The sequence below is a fragment of the Brachyistius frenatus genome, unplaced genomic scaffold (assembly GCF_029030835.1).
Source record: "Brachyistius frenatus isolate BFR_SWC_R1_liver_20210118 unplaced genomic scaffold, ASM2903083v1 Contig_6, whole genome shotgun sequence".
Lineage (NCBI taxonomy): Eukaryota > Metazoa > Chordata > Actinopteri > Embiotocidae > Brachyistius > Brachyistius frenatus.
Window position 1 is genome coordinate 2578017 of NW_027210605.1, and position 24046 is coordinate 2602062.

Genomic DNA, 24046 nt, shown 5'->3' on the forward strand with positions numbered 1-24046 from the left:
CAGCTGAGTCGATTCAGTCGATTAAAGTGGTGGACCAAACTTCCTGTCTAGTCATTAGACATAAAAAAAAAAATAATAATAAAAAAAAAAAATGTATAACATTTTTTCCGCCACCATCCCAATACAACTGAGGTGCACTTATTTTCTGTTTGTGGTGCTTGAAGCATTGAAAAATTATTTTTCATTGAAATCAGTAATGTGCGTTTCCAGAAACAATGTGTGTTTTCCAGGATTATTTACAGCCGTCACAGTCAACAATTTTCTTTGGAGCTACTTTCAGTGGATAAATAATCCCGATGTGATGTTGCAGTTGACATTTTCCAATTTGTTTTTTCACTGCTGCAGGCTCTGAAACTGAAACTTCATTTACTGCCATCGTTTCGGGCTGAAAGCACAAATCTCAAGAGACAAATATATCAAAATCAGGGCAAATAAATTCAATAACATTCAAAAGTTGTGAGAACCAACTCTTTAATATCATCACAGAAGACTGACAACACAGAATGATATGACATGCTAGAGACTAAACCACCAGACTTGACGTTTCTGAGTAAAGTTTGAAAACTTCTTAACCTGTACCACAGTATCTGCAACTTTTAGGGTCAGTAATTTATACAGTTAACTCTTGGCGATGTTCAATTTGCACACAGCCATATGAGCCCACACATACAGACGTACAGACACTCACGCCAATCAATACCTCAAAGCAGCAATCTAACCCTGCATCTGCCCCTCAGTGACAAGACATGCATTATTAACAGAGCCAAATGCTGTCAGGAAACATCTCTGATTGCTATCAACCCCCACTCGCACATACATGGACACATCAACAACACGCATACATAATAACACTATAACAACTTTCAACCGCAGATCTGTGCCGTCAGTCGAGAAGTCAGGAAACAGGAGTCATGAACAATATCAAAGTAAATACTCTGGATGGTGTCTCTCTGTCTCTGTCTCTCTGTCTCTCTCTCTCTCTCTCTCTCTCTCTCGCTCTCTCTCTCATTGTTTATCATCACCCTCTCGCTCTTGTTTTCTTGGTGTCATTTTCTCACAGTCACAAAAACAAGGGCAGCTGAAGGTGAATAGGTAGGACTGCAAAGACTAATGACTTGACAGATGCCATTGATTGATCCAGCGGGCTTGGAAAACCGTCTTTATCCAAAGCTGCAGCCGCACTCACGACTGCAGCAGGTCAGCAGTCAATACTGAAGAGGCTTTTGGCAACTCACTGTCAAGGAGTGTTATTATTATGCTCCCATGCACCCCAAAGCACAAATCAATCCCTCTATATCATAGATTCAAGGTTAGTCCGCTGATACTACTCTAACTATTTTCTCGAACAAAAGTCAATACATATTTAGAAGCAATCCTACTCATGGAATCACTAGAGACACAAGGCGGTCTATAAAACTAAACATCAATGATTAGAATCTTTTTCCCCGTGATTTATTGTTTCTGAAATACACTGATAAGAAATTATATTTATGTGATCACAATGGGGAAACCTAAGTGGATGATGCAGGCTTTTCTGGGTCTGATGAGTCATATTTACTTAAATTTCACGGAGGTGTGCGAGCATAGTGGTTGTGTATTGATTCAGGAGCTGGAAACACTGCGCTCATGTTGTTCTTATATCATCTCAAAGTCCGCAGAGACAGTGTGAGTGTGTATGAGTGACGGAGAGAGAGACCTAAGCTGGAGTCTGTTTTAGACTACATCCACACTAAGGTCAATGAATCTGAAAACTTGTAAGTCCATGTCATTAATTTCAGGTTGTTTTTGAAAAGTTTTGAAACCTCAAGACAAAATGAAAAAGCCAAATCTCTTCTTCTTGGCTACAACAAAACTTTCGGTTTATTTTAACTTTTTATGAACCTTTAGTTGTGTTTTAGTATGAGTAAACTTACAATTTAGTTGAAACCCAAAGACATCGAGTCTGAAACTTGAGTTGATCATGGGTCACAAATGTTACCTACCTGCTCAACAAAACAGGAAAACCTTTGCGTTTTTACACCGAGATGTTCCTTCAGATCAACATTTTACAGTTTACATGTTAATTTACTAATTAAACATAAATGACAACAACTGTATTTTATAATCAGCTATATTAGTAATCAAATGAGATGATCATAGAAGTAGACGCAGTGCAGGCATTTTGTCATAATTCATTAGCGCTACTTTAAGTCTTCTAAATCTATATCATGTCAATGTGAGTTTAAATTTGGACAATTTTTGATTAAAAAAAAAACAGGCAAAAATATTTTCGATTAAAACATTTTTAAATGATTTATTAGAATCAGTTTTTAACGTATTTGGGAAAACCCTATTGAAAAAAAAAAGTGTAAACTAAAACTTTTTAAAATTCAGACAGCTTAGTGTGGACATACCCAAAGTCTCTCTGTCTGCTGTCACTGTGTGCAGAGTGTGACAGAGAATGAATAAAAAGACCGGGGACTGTTTAAAACAGAGGTGTGTGCAGAGTAGTGGGGGTCTGTCTGTCGGTCTGTCTTGCACTGTGGGGGAGGGGATGAGGGATCAATAGGAGGTGACAGAGCATGTGGCATATAACTCTCTGACAACCTGGCCCCTCACTTTGAGGGCCTGGCAACCACACACACGCACACGCACACGCACACAAACACACAAACACACAAACACACCCTCCGGTACAGTCCTGTCAACATGGGTCAAGGCAGGCCAGACAGAATTAGCTGACTCTGTTTTATGATAAAATGTGTTGGGGTCCTCTCGGAAAGCTGCGTGTCAAGTTTGGTTGTGTGTGTGTGTGTGTGTGTGTGTGTGTGTGTGTGTGTGTGTGTGTGTGTGTGTGTGTGTGTGTGTGTGTGTGTGTGTGTGTGTGTGTGCGCGCATGCACACGTGTGCTCCATTAGCCATCTCTCCTCCTGGCCACCATATGCAGAGCTGGGAGCCCAGGCTGGCTCCATCTGTCGGTTTAATGCCCAGCCTCAGCCCCAAGCAGCTGGCCCCTACAAGCCTCATTATTCTAGCAGGAACCATGCAGGAACATACAACGACACACTCAAAGTGGACACACGTAGACATATGCAGTGCAAGACACACTTGATGAAGCCAAGGACTATCACACAATGACAAAATCACCAGGGCCTAGGAAGGTGTTTCTGAAACTCATTTTGGCTGTCGGAGCAGCTGTCTGATGAGCGTTGCCTACATGAATTCATTATTCTCAATGGTCAGGCAGGCAATTGGCCAAGATAGCCATCAATGGAGAGGAGAGGAGAGGAGAGGAGAGGAGAGGAGAGGAGAGGAGAGGAGAGGAGAGGAGAGGAGAGGAGAGGAGAGGAGAGGAGAGGAGAGGAGAGGAGAGGAGAGGAGAGGAGAGGAGAGGAAGAGGAGAGGAAAGATGTACAAATTAAAATGGAAAAAGCAAGACACAGTTTAAGAAACATGAAAGGAGCAGTGAACAGGGTGAAAACGGCTGGTAGGACTAAGGATGGTGGATATATTTGCAGGTTGTTGAGAGGTGACAACACAAACACTTGCCTAAGTCTGATCTGCACTGAGGAACCACAGGGGAGCCACAGTGAATTAAAATTATGTATGTGTGTGCAATGCAGAGTGCTTTGGGAGGGGGATTGTTCCAGATTATTTACCTATTAAGTTTTAAGCTTCCAGTTGAAACTCAGCAGGGAGGCAGCTGTCCCCCACAGGTCAGCAGAAACAAACCACTGATGTTGCACTGATGGGTGTATACTGCACAGATTCCTGAAGCTTAAGGAATGATTTGTATTTCAGTGTTGGTTATGTCACACATTAATTATGCTGTAGACTCCAAGTAATTGGGTTTACTTTGGCTGCACTTGTTATGCACACCAAGGCCTTCAGGCTTGATGCAGGCAGAACGCACCTGGTGGCAAAGCATCACATCTAATTATAGCTAGAATACATGTATATGTTCAGTGCTGATAAAGCTCAAGAAACCTCAATTATGGTTTCATATTTTACAACAGGGATTCTTATTGGTACAGCCTGGTGCAATAACAAAAAAACAACAAGGTCAGAATTTAGTTGAATAATTTAAGGAAAAATTCAACTCTGACTTAAGGCTTTTTTCCTTCCAGAGACAAGACTAATGTGTTTTCTTTCCAGAGAACCATCTTTGTCCTCACCTGTCCCTGTTCTGCAGTGAATTGGACTCACTCTCTTATTCTCTGTGAGCAGTAACTATAGATAAGATGGCTTTGATGGTGAAAAAAACGTTTCAGATGTTACTGAAGGTGTTGATATTCTCTCAGAAGGTTGAAGAACATCAGAAATCTCCTCCACCAACATTTTTCTGACATTGTAAACGGGGGGTTAGCAACCATCCACCAGTAAGAAACTCTGATGTTTAACAACAACTTTGCTCAAGTGTGTGGAGGAAAGAAAGCAAGCCAAAGCTGGTAGTCTCTCGGAGTATTTTCTTTAAATCTTCAGGCACTTTTGATTTGTACAAACAGGTTCAACTCTACAAATATGAGACTCTCTGAAAGTAATGACCATTATTCCCACACGTCAGTGAATATCACATCTCACCGGCTGTATGAGTTTTTCCATTTCTTATTTCAGTGTGTCTGTTGAGAACAACACAAGTGCCTTCCAACATGTTCAGATAAACTGCCGAGCATAACCTGAGCCTTAGCCCTCTTTAACCTCCTCCATCTTGCCTTATCAAACCTATCGACACCAGATTCAAAACAGGGGAAAAGCAGCTGTCAAGTTTCCACACATTGGATTCCAGCTTTTAATAGACTTAAAAAAAGGCGATGTTTCTAACCTACCAGGTTATTCACGTATTCATCCGAAAAATGGCGAGTATAACAAAAAGCACTGCATATATAGATGATGCAATGCTGTGTGCAGACAAAATACTTTTTTTCACGTTGCTGCATTTATATGACAGCCCAATGCCAGGAGCAAAACGAAAGCTGTGTTCAAATCATCAGTCATTTTTTAAGTTTGTTAGTAGGTAGTTAATTTAGTTTGCTCAACCGATAGCAGGTAGAAACTGTAGAAAATAATGTTTGCGTACCTACAGTTCAACATATTTTCTCGATGCATTTAAAGCAACAAGTCGTCCAACCGATACGACTGTATAAGTCTTTTGTTCCAACTCTAAAATACAACCAAAATAAGTGTTTCCTAAGTCAGTGCCACCGTTTACTTTTCAGGTACAAAAAACAATAAGTTCGGGGAAGTTAGTAATTTGGGTTCAAATAATGACTTGTACTGTGTCGTGACTTAAAGTTCCTTAAAATAATGTCATTACCATGGCGACGATAAATGCAATGTTAAAAAAAACTGTCCCTGACTTGTGGTTATAAACAGAAAGTTAACACGAGTCTCTTTTTACCAAAGTCTGCTGTTGTATGGAACCATCCTCCAAATCTGATTCTTCCCAATAAGGAAAACTCGCATTATTTAGGCGTCATCTGAACTGCTTCAGTCGTCTGGTGCACCAGATTGTCGCTGTCTAAACAACAGCTAGAGGTCGCTTAGCTTTAAGATGTAGCTGTTCGTAGTAATAAGCTGCTTGCACGATGAGATTGATGCGTCGTTTTTTTTGGAGGACAGTCTGACCTAAAGACACCCATAATGTAGCTGGTGCAGCCCTTGGACAAAGGAAGATACTGTAATTCAGGCTTCACACCTCCATTAGCCTGCAAACCATTACCTTAGAAAGAAAAGAACATTCATCACGGCACAGATGGAGCCACTGACAGATAAATGACTCGAGATTCAAAGATAACAGCAGGTTGGAATTTTGAATGTCTCACCTTGGACAGGCCTCCTACATCCAGATAGAAACAGATGATGAAGACGTTCCAGGCTACCCAGAGTGCGGCCCATACTGTGTACTGGAGCGAAAACACACATACAGATTAGCTCATGACAAACAGGATGAACCGAACTGAACGGAGTACTGAATAAATGGCCGGCTAAATGAATAAGATCCTAAACAAAGTAAAGGCAGAGGCCAGTGTCCCTCCACAGCCACATACTCTATACATATTCAAACACCTCACACACATATGTATGCAAGACCTAATTTTTGTTTTTAAAGATGCCAGTCAGTTCAGCGAGTCTTTTTGCGCCCTGAGGGAGCTGCAGGTTTTTAAACTGCTGAGTCTGAATGAAGTTCTTGACTCAGCCATTTATAAAATTGTAGAGTGAGACAGCCAACTGTTGACAGACCCAGCGTGAGACTAAGTGGTACTCATCAGTGAAGGTTGTGAAATCCTCTAACTTACAATGACTTGGGGAGTTTAAAATGTCAGTGGAAAAGCAAAGGGCACAATAGCACCTCTGTAAAAACATGCACGTTGAATCATGAAACCTCTGAGCTTGCGCTCTCCCATTTTCCACTTGACATGAAACAATAGCTCCAACTTTCCCTGCGTCCTCTCCTCCCTTCAGTTCCCGCTTCCTGGGTTTCTTCATCTTATCCTGTGCGCCTTCTGTTTATCCCCCTTCATCTCCCCCGTCTCTCTTTATTTACTCTCTTCCTCTATATGTCTTTCTCGCTCCCCCCGATCTTTTCCTGTCATTAACATCACCATCTGTGCCTCCACTAATGCTGCTCAAAATAGGATTTTAATGCCTCATACGAACGTTATGGTGTCAGATAAAAACTAAAGTGCATAAAAGCACATTTCATGAAGCTTCATTGTGGCGCTCTCTAATAAAGTAGTGAACAACAGACAGCACATGTTTTGCAATGTGCTTCACAGAGTGACCTTCTCTGTCCAGAAACTTGGAAGTCGAGTATAAATCTGATGAGCTTCTTAGCCCACCCTCCTCCCAAAATCCCCCCTTTAATTAGCCCTAATTACCAAGGGATTAGAGTGATTTAAGGGTGTCACAATGCACAAAAGAGTGCAGCCCAGTTTGCAATTAAGAAAGGAAAGGCAACAACATGTCCGAGATACAGTACACGCACAGCCAGGGGACTAATGTGAAGTGATGGGACACTGCTTACTGGAAAACGGTGAGGAATAGGATTATGTGACAGACTGTACAGAGTTTCAGGTGAACTGCAAGTCAAATGGGATTTAACGGTGTGCGCTCACCGCTATAATGTAGCGCGGTCGGTACTGGATGGTGCCAAAGAGGCCGAGGATGACGATGATGATGTGGAAGAAGTTGGAGAGGATGGGGGCCCACTGGTAACCAAGGAAGTCAAAGACCTGTCTTTCTAAAGCCAACACCTATAGAGAAAAAGAGAGAGCGAGAGAGACAGAGAGAGAGAGACGGGGGGAAAAAAGAGGAAAAATGTTATTAGGTTAACATGTACTGGAAGCAAACGACCTCTCCTGCTGCGACAGTGAACTGCCAGGAATGCTGTGGGGTTGCCAGTGCTTCACAGTCCATCCCTAGAAAAACAGCAACATACAGAGACAAACTGACAATGTGGTCATGTCCTGGAGGGAGATGATCAAATACTGTGTGATAATGAAATAAAATTAAAATAAAAAGTCTGCCCTTCTCAACATAAACTCTCTGGTTTATTGAGGACAGTACGTGTTCACCTCAGCGCAACGGGCCAACGATCCTATACGTTGAGCTGCTGGACATGAACAGCATGAGTGTTTAGCCCCCAACGGTGGGAGCGCCCAGAGGTGAAGAAGAGGAGTTTTAGAGAATAAACAATAACAGATTTATTGGTTCAACCCCTGCTGAGCCTAAAGAGGAGATCACTATTTCCAACCTTCCTGCCAACGGCTGACAAGAAGGAGAATGCTCTGGGAACTTTATGGGAGGTGAGGCCCTTCCTTAGTAATACCACTGCAGAGAGCTTAGGCACTTAATAAAATATGTGCTCACATACAGCGTGTAAAAGGTGCGCATGCACACAAACATTGAAGCAAAGTTAAACCTTCTACAATGAAAAGACAAATCCCAGAGTTTTCCCAGAGCCGGCTCACCCTTCCCACTCCCATGTCGAAACTGGTTTCAGGCCAGTTCTTTTAACAAAAAGGTTGATTCAATCGTGATGTCCTTTTTTATCTGACTGATTCATTCTGCATGTAATTCTCTTGCTGTGAAGTACTTTGAGCTGCATTTCTTGTATGAAAGGTGCTATACAAATACAGTTTATTATTATTATTATTATTATTCATTATCCTCAGATTCATTCTCTGTCTTCTTTCTTTCCACCCCAGATCTTTGTGTGCAACATTTTGGGACGCAGCAAACAAAACAAAACAAAGCAATTTGAACCTTTAAGACCGTGAGCCCCTATTTGCATCAACTCAATTAGCATGCCATTTGGGGAGGAAAATGCAGGGAGGGGGCACGAACCATTTAATTAAGATTCCTTTGCCAATCCAAATCCATTTCATTCCCAGTGTGTGTGTGTGTGTGTGTGTGTGTGTGTGTGTGTGTGTGTGTGTGTGTGTGTGTGTGTGTGTGTGTGTGTGTGTGTGTGTGTGTGTGTGTGTGTGTGTGTGTGTGTGTGTGTGTGTGTGTCTCAAGCGACGATGTGTTTCGTTGTGTGTTGACATGTCATTTACAGCCAAGCGCTTGAAGATGGATGAGGGAGGGAGAAATCTCGTCTCTGCCGCAATGATAGGAATACACCACAGAGCACAGTCACGCACGCACACACACGACACACAGCAATGGCTGCTCTTCCCAATGTAATGGAAATGTTACCAGCAACTTGATGAGACATTGTGACAGGCAGGGGAGGGAGATGATCAAATACTGAGTGATAATTAAAAATGAACACTTCTTCGAGTAGAGGGCGAGGGGGGAAAACTCCACAGCGAGGGTGTGAAGCCACAAAGGGGCGAGGTGAGTGAACCGCGACATCCACAAAGCTCTATCATCCTGGAGTCAAGGCATATCTCTACAATCAAAAGATAAAGCCTTTCAACTCTCTTTAAAATCGGAGGGAAAGAAAAGGAGGGATGATGGTTAGGAAGCAAAACTGGGATGGATGGAGAGAAAATGGTGAAAAAGAAAATGTGGCAAAAACAGTGAGGGATGAGAAAAAAAAATTAGAAAGAGAATCACCAATGACATATGCTAACGTAAATCCACTGGAGGTCCATCCCTCCTAATAACCTCTGTCTATCCCCCTGGATAAAGAAAGGACTGCAGGAAATGAATAAAGCCAAGAGTCATACATCTTCTGGTGAGCTCTGGGTCATGGTTAAGAGAGCTCAATAAAACTCATGCAGCAGGACGACAGCGAAGATGAGATGCAGCCTGGCCGTAGTTAATTTGTAGTTAATTTGGGTGGGTGGGGGGGTTGGTCTCAAGGCCGGACCCTTTTAAACTGACAACATTTGTGGAGTTATAACTCAGCTATGACTTTTAGATGCATCCTCGCACAAACATCTGTATTGATCCCTTATAATTTCATGTAGACATCAATCAAATGTTAATGAGAATCAAGCACAATGCCTCCATCAAATTGTCTTCCCATAACAGAGGCGGTTTTACACCTAAAAGCAAAGAGTCAGCAAGTCGGCCAAAAATTCGTTCAAAGGTCTTGCTGTAAAGCAACTTTTAAATCTGCAATCGTGATTGTGTAACAGTCAAATGAATTGGTATGTGCCGTATTGCTCGTTAGGCTCTAAGTATCACCTCTAGTTCCTCCTTCTGGGTTCCTGCTGCCAATCTTTACTCTTACTCTGCTGTATGTTGATGTCAGGTGAAGGCCTCCTTGCCAGGAAGCCCCACAGCAAAACGTTGCCACTTTTACGGTCCTTTTTCATCTGTTGACAGGAAGTTACAGCTCTAACTTTTCTTTCTGGTCTGTTTATCCAGTATTCACTTAAAGCTGTAGGTTCATTAGGTCACACAATGCAGTTTTAAACCTTCCACCACATAAATCTCTGTATTTCATAGTGTACAGAGTTTTAACATCTCTTGGGTGGGATATCCCCACGCTGGCCGCAAACTCAGCGTGCTTTGTGGGCAGAGCATGTGCATCAGAGACTTCCACCGGCCAATGTGGCTAACCTCTGGTTTAGCTCTACGCTAACCTGGGGATAAAACAAATCAATCATGAGGCTCTTCTACTTTAAAATTGTTATCGGAATGAATGGATTAAAGTGTTATGGTAAAAACCACAATCTATCCACTGTTTACAGCTTCTACAGTAGGCTACTATGGCCATATAATGTAAGCACGTGTCGACAAGGTTTTTGTAATTGCTCTGACGGGCAGAAATTAGACACAAAAGTTTCACTCTGCAGGTTTATGGTTTGTTCTGCTCTGGTCTGTTTGGCCAGGGCTTTCCCAGAAGAAACAACTCTGCTTCTACTGTATAATATGGAAATACAAATTTGAATTACCAAACAAACTGAACCCTCATATATTCTTCATCTAGTTATATGCTAATCCTCACTTCCTAGCCACTCTGGATCTTAACAATATCTGAGGGGGTCAAAGAAAAAGAAAAAGAAAAAAAAAAAAGGAGAGGACCAAGGAAATAACAGGAAGGAGACAGGATACAGTTTTATTTTGTTGAAGATGATGAAGCTGAGCACTCAGAATGTCCTCTGGTAATCTTGGTGGAAAAAAAAAAAGATCCACAGGCTTTGCTAAATCTATTTAACAGCTTTTACTCTGTTTGGCTATAAATGCAAATATCCTCAGGGTCTTATCTGGCTGTAATTGGTACAAATTTTTTCCACTGCAATAATGAAAAGCTGAATAGAGCCAAGGTGTTTGCAATTGTGTAACATATTTTCTTCATATAATCAGCAAAATAAAACTGCAATGAGGTATTTAGATTTACTGTAATTCTTTAGCATGACTGTTGGATTTGTGACGTGGGAAGCTTAAAAATCGCTCACTCTTTTCAGATTTTTAATCAAACACTCAATCCCGCTCACAATTGTGAAAACATTTTCCCGAGACGCATAGTTTGTCCTCCGTGAACACGCATTCCTGCATGGCCCGTTGCCCTAATGCAGGACAACAGTCACGTTAATAAGCATAAACCTCCATCCGTCCATCCGTGATGTATTCATGACACACAGCTATGGACCCTTTCCCTGAAACATTTCCACCAGTCATTGAATAAAAGATGTGTATGAGCATGAGGGATGTGCGTGGTGTGTGTTCTCTCCTCTGAGATGCTGCAGTAAACCTATCACGTATGCTGCTAACGCAATAATCCACCAAGATGACAACAATCAATCAGGATAGAGAGGCTTCTGCCTACCCAGTGGACATGCACGCACACACACGCGCACACACACACACACACACACACACACACACACACACACACACACACACACACACACACACACACACACACACACACACACACACACCCCATGTGGCACAATTAGCCCACAATTCATAGGAAGCAGGTTACTGGAGAGTGGAGTGGAATTTGATCAAAAGATACCGATGCTCTTCCAGGAACAGCGAACCGGCTGCATAACGGCCCGTAAAAGCCTTCCACCGACCTCCTGCGAGAATAAATGACTCCCTCCATGGGTGATGGAATCTCTTAGTGTGTATTTTGGTTTTGGGTGTATATATGTGGAGAAGCATGTTGCCCACGCATACCACTCCTCCCACCATAAATACTGAGCAATTAGGGGACGGGTACGACAGCGAGATGCAACAAGCCCCTCTAGCACCTCTTCTACTGTCCATCCTTCCTTCCATTTGGTATTTTTAAAAACAATTTTTTATCTCTATTTCTAGCTCTCTGAAACCATCAATTACTCCATACTTTAGCCATGTGATGCCAGATTAGGATCACAGAGCTCAGTCACACTGCTTCTGTCGGATGATGTGAGCCGGGTGCATATACTCAGTCTCTAGAGGTGGGCATTGAAAGAGCAAACACAAACAGAGGGATGACGAACACACAAAGTGGACGCAGTCTTGCGCTATAATCCTTCCTTTCCTCTACATGGAAATAGCCAAAAATATCAAAGCCCCAAAAACATTTCAATCATCGCCACCTTCTTTAACATGCCATGAAGTAGAGGAGAGGGAAGTAAGCCACACGCAAGAGTGATGAGAGGATCAGAGTGAACGTATTGGAGAGGGGAATAAAAACGTTTGATCTGCATCGTTTGAGAGCTAATTAAGACGTGCGTGTGTGCTCGAGATAAGTGGCTGAAATGCATGAAAAACAGTTTGCTTAGACTAACCAGCGAAGCGGGATTTCAGACAGACCTACACATGTGGCAGGCCGTCTTGACGTTGTTTATGATTAAAAGCTCGACTGTGTTGCCATGAGTTGGCGATATGCAGAAGTAGGACACATTTCTGATAAGGAGTTAGGTGTAATGCTCCTCCCCACCCCCGCCGCCCCCACTCCCTTCCCCCCTCGAGGCAGTGGACAGAGGTGACTGGTGGCCCTCTCATTTCCTCAGCTCCCCTCCACCTTAGCCTCCAGATACTATAAATCACGTCAGTGTCTCTCTTTCTGTGTGCGTCCTCTGCGAAATGTCCTCTGATAACATGTTAGTAGATGTGTCATCAGGATGTGTGTGAGCGTCTGTGTGTGCCATTCTGTGTGACTTAAGGCTGCATGAGTCAGTCTCCTCTGTGTTCAAGCGTATCACTCTGACTCAGACGGTCGGGCAGGAGGACGACACTGACGAGTGCCAGGAGATGCGAGGGGTGAATTAAAGACAACTCCTACTTATTCCTCTATCTCCTGCTTTTTTATCCCAGTGCTTCACTGATGAGTTGATTTTACTTGCATATTGAAACACATTGGCCGAAAAGGCCGAGCCTGATAAAATAAGACTCAACAGGGGCAATTCGTGCCCGTCTTGCTCTCTAACTGGTACTTTATAGCCTGCTGGGACGCACCGGGGATAAAGACATGTCAGGGCAAAGCACGGTACGTTATAAAAAGCCAGCCAGTCTCTGACTCATGCTTGTCTCTTTTACTCTATTATAATTTCAGGGGATTTTCCTCTCTGAATACAAAAATAACCGAACAGTAATTCCAGTTCTGTGAGTAAATCTTTTAAATCGCGGTTCCCAATTTAGATATTGAAATTCTCCCCCAAAGTACATAACAAGTCTGAGGGCTCAGGGGACAAAGACGTTCGAGTCAGATTCACCGCTTGCTCCTCCGTAGCTCGTCCAAATATGGTCACTTCTGGCTCAAAAATAGCAAGATGACCTCGAGGCTTTTAAATGGCGGTTCACAAACCAATGGGTGACGTCAATGTTGGTTGCCGCTTGTTCAAAAAGCAACAGCTCCTTTCGCGAAATACACAAAGTCAACATGGTGTCATTAGCTAAATTTACTCCTTCAGATCAATTTCTGGGGGTTGAATATTAGGTTTTAGTGACATGCCTGGGATGCCGTCAGGTTGCTGGTATTAGCGAGTGGGTATAGTGTCAAAATGGGACTCAAAACTCTTCACAACAGCAGTTTACAAACCAATGGGTGGGTTGCTGCCTGGTCTAGTCTAATTATTTCTAATCAGGACGGGTAGTCTTGTTTTATTGCCACAAATCTGGAGTCTGTGTCAATATGTCTAAAATGTGACTTCAATGGATCCAAGAAGACACACTATCAGCTTTGATCAAGTGGTTTGGGTTACAAACATACTGACAGAGCTGCTGTTACTCCAAGAAACGACTTAAATGCTCTATTCTAAAAATTTAACGAGAAAGACAGTAACAGAGACAAGCCATGAATAAGTGGCTGCCTGGCTTCTTTTTTTTTTATTATTAATGTGCCAAGCTTTGCCCTGGCTTGTCTTTACTCTGTGACTCCCAGCAGGCAGTAAAAGTACTTCTCAAAAACTTTTTCCAATCCGATTTTTCACCTCTCGCCTGTGTAAAGTTATTATACTGTGGTGCCTGCCTGGTCCTTGTGTAACTGTGTAACTAATGGTGCCAATCTCAGTATGTGTGTGATGGGCTGTGTGCATGTGGAGGGCTTTCATTGGGGACATGCAGAGTTGGATAGATAGATAGCCCTTGGTGGTACCCGGTCTAGCAGTGCTGAGACGGGGATTAAGAGGTGGGGTGCTCTCATAAAGCACTTTCTTCTTCACCGTTTGAAATATGGTCTGCAGAGTGAAACACACAGCTGCGAGTCCCTTTAAGTACCACTTGCTTTGGGTGGCCGTTCCAAACAGACACTGAGGGAAGTGGTGTTTGTAGCAGAGTTTTTTGGGCGAAGTGGCTATTTAAAGCCTATATGAATCAAACGGCTCTCTGTTTAAGATGAAATATGTTAAACCGCCAGCGCTCTTAGTGCTAATGGCATGCTAATCTGTCAGTGCTATTGGGAACACACAAATCCGCCCCACTGAAAGTAACACCATGAAAGCCGGTGCTTTGAACTAACTCTCCCCCTGGACTCTGACAGACTACTCTTAACTTCTCATTTGTGTGGTCTGTCCTGTGTTGTATGTTTTCGTTGTTACAGTTGAGTTAGGATCAAACTATTAACATCCTTTCATCCTTCCTTCTCAGTTCATGTTCAGATCAATTGAGTCCTTGATCGCTCTAATCTGTTGACTGGCCGTGTCTGGGGTTAAAGTTGTCACTTTGATTTATTTCTCTCTCTCTCTCTCTCTCTCTCTCTCTCTCTCTCTCTCTCTCTCTCTCTCTCTCTTTCTTTCTTTCTTTCTTTCTTTCTTTCTTTCTTTCTTTCTTTCTTTCTTTCTTTCTTTCTTTCTTTCTTTCTTTCTTTCTTTCTCACCAACTGCTACCCAGACTGCTCATCCCGCATCTCTTCCCCTTTGCTTTGTCTCCATTTACTCACTTGACTTACAAATATTACAGTCCACTCTGGATATTTTAGATGAACATTACCTGTAATTTCCCTCAGATAACAGTAAAGCTAGAATACAGTCAAATAAATTCTTAACACTAGAACCATCAACAGTAGAAAATCAAACTGCAGCTCCCAAAAATTACAAATGCAGCAACGCAGGTACTTACATCATTCAAAGCCATAAAAAAAACACCCCACCCCCTTTCTAAGTCTAAGTCTTATTTTTCAGTTTTCTTATAGTCTCAACTGCCGAAAAGCTTATCCAGTATTTAGTCCCTCTGTAAATAAAATAAAATATTAGATCCCATTAAAAATATCCCCTCGTTGCAATTATATACCAACATGTGCTGAGGTACATTTATTAGGATGCATTCGAGCACATATGGCAGCCACGCTCTATTAACTACATCAATAGGATTGCCACAGTTGAGCTGTGATGTGCGAGTTACCCGTGTTAACAGGGTAGCTCAGAGGACAATATCTACATGTGTAAAGGAGCATTTGATGAATTCCAATAACTGGAACATTAAATAGAAATGTTTTTCCCTTAGTCAGTTTTTTCAGGTGAGTAATGGAGCCCCACATGAAAACATCATCTACGTATACCACAATTTGAACTCTGATAATACGACACCCACACAGTCCTGAAGAAGCAGATTAGCTGAGTTTTAAGTGTCAAGTGTTAAGTGTGTTTTTAAGCCATGTCTTAATGGGCTACACTATTTATGGATAATCATTGTTTACAAGTGACATAACATGCTAATGGTTAACCTCTGTCCTATAGCTGCCAACGTCTGACTGCTGTTTTCTGATTTAGAGCCTGGATAAAACAGGACAGCAAGCATTTAGAGGATTTTAGCACAAAATTCAACAAGCTGACTTGACGATGAAGCCAGTTCACAGAGATTTGACCCAAATTTGTTGACTGTGACAGCAAACCCCCTTCCTCACATGGCAGATATCTATTGTAAAATCCTTATCTGGCTCAATCTCCCTTCCTGCCTTTATCTCTCTTTCACCACTTTGCCTTCAGCCAACATTTATCTTAAGCTTATCTGCACTAAGGTGGCAGCAATGTTTAGATTATGACAGGTTAACTGAGATTTTACTGCATCATCTTGAAGGGAAATACAGAAGCAGTGCACGTTATGATTTCAGCCTCAGCCCAGGGGATTAATGTCAGCTGTGAGGTTTAGTCTGCTTTTTCTTGTGGCTCCAAACTTTGTTTGTTGCGTGGGTGTCATATGGAAAATGAGAGATGGCAGCAGACAAGATGACACACAAACAAACAAAACATATGAGGTAAAAATGTTCATTTACAAATACAGAATCAGAGTAGAGCACACACAGACAGATATTTTGGTTTCTCAAGGGAGCCGACAGACAAATAGCAGGGAAAGAATACAGCGATGGATAAAACACACCAACAATAGATAGGATGGAAGAAAAGTGATGAAATGAGAGCAGCTTAAACCAGCCAATCCTCTCCCCACTTCTGCTTCATCATGTCCCAGATTTAACAAAGAGCTGTTTAGGTTTCGCCCCAATTAACAAGTAGGCAATTTAGCTGCGACAGAGAAAATTCCCATCAAGAATATGCAGTCAAGAACGGCAAACAGCTGTCAGCAGTTTGCTCCCTCCAGCTCTACTTTCCATAATTGAGTCAGTAATGTTGCTCTTTTCATCATAATACCATCACTCTTAATCTTTTAGCCACCACAGAGGAAGTGAAGACTGTGTGCATCCCTGCCGGCCAGCCATTTGATCACGCAGCACAATTAGTGCAAAAACATCCGTGAAGTCATCAACCGCTTGTAAAACAAGGACTGAACGTCAAAAGCTGTGGTGAAAGTTTTAGCGAGATTAATATGCATCGCAGTCATTCAGCTCAATGTGATCTGTCAAGATATTCATCCCAGCTGTGGTGCTCCCAAAGCAATTTATTTGCCGCCACACTGTAACAAATGACACCACTGGAACTGTTGGAACGGAAAGAGAGAAATGGGCTTGCAAATAGTTCTAGTTTTATCTCCATTATAGCTTAATATTGCAATGTCACTGATGTGGAACACACACACGCAGACACACTAACGCAAGCCTGTGAATGGATGGGTACATGCACAGGCTCACATTCGCCAGCCCAAGGTTTTCACTATAACCACATAATTAATGGTCTGTTAAATTGAAGACATTAAAATGGTGAACAGTTGTAAAAAGGGCCACGAGGGACAAAGAGGAGATGGGTTTTCCACGAACACACATATTATTATAAACCAACATGCGCACAGCAGAGTCAGTGACCTGAAACTTTGGCGAAGGTCGACAAAGGGAAACAAGGTTCCCCACCTTTTCTCGATTATTATCATGACTGCTTTAATCTGTTAAAACATTTTTTTTTTTTTTTTTTCAGACTGAAGTGGAAGAAAAGCACATTTCAGATAAAGTTGGTGCCAAACAACCTACTGAGCTGCATCTGACTGATTGCTATGTTGCATTTAGGGTGGGTCGTTTTTGCGGTGAGGTTAAAGGCTATACATGTACGTTGAGCTATCTTTAGCGTGACAGTTGTGCTGAGAGCAGGATGTGTACTGAGCCCCATGCTCTTGGGAAGCTAGCCCCGAGAGGTCTCCTTTTGACAAGCTGTTTTTTTTTTTTTTTTATTACCTGCAGGCTCTCCAGCATCTTATTGTATACGTGCAGGTTTCCGTGGTAACGCTGCACCAGAAAGCGGGCGGGATATGGAAAGAACAAGAGCGAGAGGAGGAAAAAGGGAAAGGGAAACAGAGATCTCAGGTCTCCAGGGTCATACTCATAATTGGCCCAGAGTGCAAGGTCGAACCCTTCCCCCACCCCCTTTTCTTCTCTCTCTGCATCTCTCCACCTTGTATCTGCATCTCCCCCCAAATCTCCAGTGGCTCTGGCCCCGCCGATAAATCAGATGGTAATCAATAATTCAAACATATTCCAACCTGCGATCCCAGCAGGGGGAGAAAATGAGGAGGAGTGAGGGAGGAGTAAAAACAGAATTGGGGAAAAAGGAGATAACATACAGCCTTATTGTGTTTCCACAAAGAACACATTTTAAAGCTGGGCAATGAATCGTCATTACACATTCAAACAGTGTTTCCCATCCCTCTGCACCCACGTGACATGAAGCACGTAGGTGAGATGATGACACACCGGAGCGCCAAAAAAGTCGGGAGATGTGAGTTTGAATGTATTACGGAGTCACCTTGCCCTCTGACTCAATGTTAACTGTTGTTTAATCAACTTTTTGTGATGGGGCCCGGGAAGCTCAGGCCAAGCATGACCTGTCAGGGTGTGCTCTTCTGTGGATGAAGGCTGCTCAGGCATAGCAATCAACACAGCCCGGGTCAAGACCACAATCACCACTGAACACCGGGGGTCTATTTGACAGAACAAGCACAGCACTTACACACACATACTATAACTAATTCTGCTGACCAGCATGACCTTCAAAAAAAAAAAGAAGAAATGAATAAGGACTCAAAGACAATTTAAGATAAGGTTAAGACCTTCATTTTTTTTTTAAATCAGGTGAAATATTGGAGCTTCTGAGGCCCACAATCACACACTGTTTCAACCTTCACCCCTACATTTTCAATACAACATCTCGAAAAAGAATACAAATGAAGCAAGCATGTCAAGTCTCCCTTAAAACGACTAGAAGCTGATTTTATATTTTATCCTAAAGCAGAGTCCTTTTTAGCAAGGTTTAACTGGCTTTTCTCCTTTTGTCTTAACAGCAATTTGTAATGAATTAATTGAACTAGGTTTTTATGACAAGAAACAAAGTTTCTACCAATTATCAGGCCCCTTGATATTTTAAGCTGTTGAACCATATCAGCCACCAGGCTTCAGCTGGATTACTAAAGTGTCTGTGCAAGCTGCTGAGGCAGTGCCTTGGAGTCATGATAGGAATTTAGTGAGCTAATATCACTTCAACTGATTTTACTGCTTTGTTTTCCATTAAATATTTACTGAGACTATCGGTTGTGTTTTTTGTCCTCCCAACTGCAGTAAATGTAGATTTAGCTAACAAAGCATTGTTAGTGAAGATGCAGCATGTTAGTAGCCTGGAATTACCAGACCCAAATTCACTGAGTGAATAGAAGTCTCCAGCAGCACCCCAGTCCCTAATGGGCGAAGCTCTCCGGGAAGATAGAAGGTATTGGAACAGCCTTTAACCAATCAGCACTGAACACCGTATACAATATGTTGTGTGGCAGAACTCTACCATTGTTTGCGACTACCTTAACGTCATCGCACTCCCCCGCTGATTGGTCCGTCCTTCAGAGTGTCTGAGAAATCCTTCATGCGAACAGGGTTTCCAAACTATAATCACGGCGAAGACTGCAGCCGTGAACAACAAGGGGGCAGAGCGGGACTAGAGTGCTGGTACCCCATGTCAAAGCAGTTTTTGCACTACTAAATTATTAAAAAAAATAAAAAAATAAAAAAAATAGGGGTCGGGCTCTAATTACAATACACGGCCCCAGTCAACATCTGGCAAGCATAGCCATCAATGTGTATCCGTTGTACCTTAACAGTGATAACGTTTCAAAGGCCTAAGCCCATACTGGCATAGCTCTATTTAATCTAAATTACCGGAGCAGCCAACACAAACACTGCTCCCGGTATTCAGTGAATACACCCAGTTTATGGGAGTCCTTCTCTGTATAGCAAGCTGTGTCTAATACAGACAACATTTTCTTTCTGCATGGATAATTCAGATAGAGATGCTACCTCAGCCTGCCACCATCTGTGCAAGCAAAAGCAAATAGTAAAAAAAAATTAAATAAAAAAAAAAAAATGCTTTTGTGCCCCCAGTGATATGAATCACAGTCCAGGGAAGCTTTATGAAAACTTAATAGCAGGCCCAAAGAGGCAAAGACAAAAAGAACGTTACGGAGAAAGAGAGAGAGAGAGAGAGAAGCTGCGACCATCCACTCTATTCCTGCTGGCCCATCTCCTCCATCAACCTGGCAGTGCCAAGGAAATACAGTTCATTATCATTGATCACACTCGACTCCAGGCTCACACGGGCACTCTAAAGAAGTTACACACATATACTCAACAAGGCAACCGCCAAACAAGTTACCCCGAACAGATGCCAGAAGCATCTGTAGCTGGTAAAATTTAAATATTCAAGCTTTTGCCAAGAACAGCTTTTACGTTTCTGTTGTAACCAGGTTTTGATACATCGTCTCTACTGGAAACTGGCAGGGCACAAGAGGACTATGCGGTAGCGGTAACACTCACACAATGTAGTGCAGTGTTTCCAGATGCAGTAACCATTCTTAATTACAGCGGGGTGATGCATTAATATCAAAGCTAAGGGCGAAGACCTTGGGCGTTTGCGCATGTCTGTAACCACACATGCACACGTCGATTGGTGAGGAGAGGGAAACAGTATGTTGATAGACATCCAGCGTCCCTAAGCTCATGCATATTAAAAAAAAGGAAATGTGAATGTTAGTGCCGCTATAAAGCAAATGAGCTGAAGTGAGGAAAAAAAAAACAACAACCTAAATCCTTTGTAATATGTGGGAGATGACGTGATGCCTGCCAAGGGATAACGTCGCGCTTGTAGAGGGAGTTCTCCTCAGGATGAGGCGCGCTGCTTTTCCGCTAAAACTTTCTTGGAAGCACTTTTGTTGAACCCGGTCGTTCTTCTCTGAAACCTCCACTACAAAGTTAGTATATTCTCCAGCTATGGCATCAAAAGAGTAAAGGAAAAGTGGGCAGTGTGATGCAATACATTACACACACATACACACTCACACGGAGCTTGTGAGCAGTCTGAATGTTGTGTTTTAAGGGGGAAGATCAGGCAAAACTTGCAGATCTCCCTTGCCTCTGTACTGCGACTCACTGCATTGAAAGCACTTTGTTCTGCATATAAGCACAAATCACGGTGTCACTTTGACAACGTGGACACATTTTTCTTCTCGGCGCCTGTGATCAAAAAAAAAAAAAAAACACCAAAAAAAAAACATCCAGCTCCTTCCTTCGTTTCTCGCATCTTGTCAGAGGCCAAGAAAACGGCACTTCCTCCGCTTCCGCACAGGCTGTGATCTTTACCCATCACTGGACCTAATAACCTACAACTCGGTTCAGAATGTGCAGCTGTGACTGGGTGTGTCTGATTTTCAAAGTGGGGGGTGGGGGGGGGGATAGTGCCTGTGCGCCTGTGGGGTTGCATCCGTCAGTGCTGCCGGCACGGTTATGGCCAGGCATTTCCAGGGTCAATATTGTGAGCTCATTACCCTTGTTCAGTGTGCTTGTGCCTGTCTGCCCTTTCCTGAAAAACCACCATGACCACTGAAGAGGCCTCCTTCATCTATCAGCGAGCGTCCACAATAACCATCAGCTCCATTAAGGACAGCGTCCTCGTCACGGCCAGTTGCTGACAATTCACAATGCGTCTAGACCGGGTCCCGCCTCTGACCAATGGAAACGCTTCCCTGCCAGGTCAACTTTAGGTCAACACCTCAAACAACCAAACATTTGAGACAAAAAAATGATCTCGCCTGTTTCTCAGAGTACAAACAAATCATTACACAGACAAGGGCTTCCTGCCAACGCTTGCTATTCTCTGGGGCTGATCGGGGGTTCTGACAAGCATCCAGCCCTACTGTCTGGAGTAGTTAGCCTGCAAAGGGAAGAGGGAACAGAGGCGTTTCGATCAATACGGGCTCATTATCTGTTGCCTTCTGTCCCAGAGAGATGAGTCCCACCGCTCGGCCTGTTGATGAGGAAAGCGCACCACAATTCAATTAGGGGATGGCCGAGATGCCAAAAGAGGTTTGATCAAAGCACTCTGCTTCGCTAATTAGCACACACAGTGGTTCACAAGGGCTATTTTTACATCTGAGAAGCAGAGTATGTTGTTTTGTTAATGGTAGTTTTACCTTGTAATGGACTGGGAATAACCTGGCTCATTGTCAATGCATAGGTTTCAGCCAGGAAAGAGTGGGGGTCCCTTGTGCTGCTCTACACACAGGCCCACATGTATATTCATGTGGACAGGCACTCGTATGTACACACACACACACACACACACACACAACCCGATGACCTTTTGAAAGGTCATGCGGGGTTTAATGCGCCCCCTCTTTGCAGGTTAAACTCATCTGTGTGCAGGTGTGCGTGTTTGCGTGTGTGTTTCCCCCAGACAGGAAGTGTCAGGTCATCCAGAAATAGTGCCAGGGGAAAATGAAGCCGTTTCCAGGAGTCTTCTGGGACTTTTTAGGCAGCAAGCTGACAGCTTTATAAACCTCATAACAAATGGTCGCCCTCCTTCCTCTAACGAGGCAAAAAGGTCCAACGTCTGTGAAGGAAAAACAGGTGTGCAGCTGAAGGTAGGTTCACAGCCCCTTGTATTTATGTGTGCGTGTGTGTGTGCGCGTGTGTGTGTGTGTGTGTGTGTGTGTGTGTGTGTGTGTGTGTGTGTGTGTGTGTGTGTGTGTGTGTGTGTGTGTGTGTGTGTGTGTGTGTGCGCGTGCGTGACAAGAGAGGGAGCAATACTGAAACCAGTGTCACCTAATCCATACAGACGAGAACAGACCATCTATCCAACATCCAGATTCCCCATACTTAACTGTGTGAACAACACATCTATCTGAAAGCTGAAAGATAAACAGGTGTGAAAGACAAACAGACACCTGCTCTTTTAGAAGATGAAGTGGGGAAAGGACAGGAGGATACTCCGTGGCTGTCGAAAGCCATTCAAACGACAGCAAGAAAGAACTGAAACAAATGCTGCTTTCATCTTTTTTCCTCTGAAAAAGCATTTCAACTCAGGCAGAGGGTCATTTCAAATCTAGATTAGCATCCTCTTAAATGTGTAGCTGTATAAACATGAGACAAAGCAGTACCCAGATATCTGTAGGTACTTGGTGGTATGAAACTAGGGTTACTTTTTCAATACAATTATAGCCGATACCAGCTGTTACTTCCCATTAAAAACTGTCCTTTTTCAACTGCTCCATTTACTTTTTGAATTCCCCCATGTGTGATACAGTATATCACAACTTTCCCATTTGTCTCTTTGTCTGCAGACGATTTTATTGCTCCCTTCGTTGTTAAAAGTGGCATTTACTCAGAGGCTTACGGTGTGAGCAAGCTCGGTTTTAATGCCTTCATAAATAACATTGTCACAGCCTGTCAAGTAAACTCTGCTCAGGGGTGGTGGCAAAGAGAAGCTGGCCTGTGAGTCGATGGGAAGCATCATCTGAGACGGCACAGTTACCATCAGTAAAATGTCACAACCCACACTTCACTGATCAGAAACAGAAATGCTCCAAACTAGCTGTAAATCTCCGGGTCCGCTTCTTTTTTTTCTTTTTCTTTTGTGGATCGACACTCCCCAAGATACGACTGTCACTTCTTGACGAACACATTCTTCATATTTTAAGATCAGAGAACGAATTCATGTATAAGTGGGTGTCTTAGATGTCTCACATCAAGAGGCAGCAGCAACCCTGGATGTTAATCTGAAAATGCAGATCGCTGATATGATGGTGATTTCATTTGAACACAGGATAGGACTTTGTTACAATATTCAGAGGAGTAAATCCACAGATTTACTGATGCACTTTCATCGGGCATCGCACAACTCCAGTGCTGTCTGTCGGTGTCGCTACTGCAGGCTGCTGGTGCTGCGAAGAGTTGACTTCTTTAGACCAACAGCACCATATGTTTTCCGTCACAACAGTGAATTTCAAACAACGCTGCTACTTAAAAACTAAATCTGTTAATCCACGATTAGGATTTTAAATCAAAGAAGAATTCAGCATATAATCAACACATGGGGGGCAGAAAGGGAGGGAGGAGGGGAGAGTAAGAGAGAAACGTTGTTTGAAGCATGTGCCTTGAACATATAGTGAGGATGGACTGATATTTCTTCATCACGTCCTCTTATCAGTTTTCAACATGTGATACTCAGCCTCCGACAGAAGAGAGTGCTACCCAGTTAAAACAGACCTTCAGTTGTAAAAGCAATTAAAGCGGTTTACTCTCATACTCAGAAACTTGTAAAACAAACAAAGTGCAGAAGTGCGGGTCAACTCACCAACTGTAAAGTGCAAATAAAGATGAGCGTGCATCGTCCGCTGCAGCAGCCCATTGTGTGTGTGAAAACGCGGTGACTCTTCGGGAAGGACTTTGGGGAAACGAGGAGCTCTACGGTGTGCCGACCAGACTCAGTCCTGATCCAAGAGCCGGTGTCCCATTCTCCCCTTCTGCTCCGGCGTCTCTTTG

The 24046-nt window shown here is 43.0% G+C and overlaps 1 protein-coding gene across 3 annotated transcripts in view; it reads right to left on the reverse strand.

Annotated features, from left to right (window-relative positions):
- nkain4 (sodium/potassium transporting ATPase interacting 4) overlaps positions 1-24046 on the reverse strand; it is a 46784-nt gene extending 22738 nt beyond the window's left edge. For all 3 annotated transcript variants that reach the window (XM_069724991.1, XM_069724974.1, XM_069724983.1), the window contains exons 1-3: positions 23859-24046; positions 7095-7232; positions 5802-5882 (exon numbers count right to left, since the gene is read on the reverse strand). In XM_069724991.1, the coding sequence (XP_069581092.1) occupies positions 5802-5882; positions 7095-7232; positions 23859-23912 (273 nt within the window). In that variant the 5' untranslated portion in view covers positions 23913-24046. The remainder of the gene's footprint in view (positions 1-5801; positions 5883-7094; positions 7233-23858) is intronic.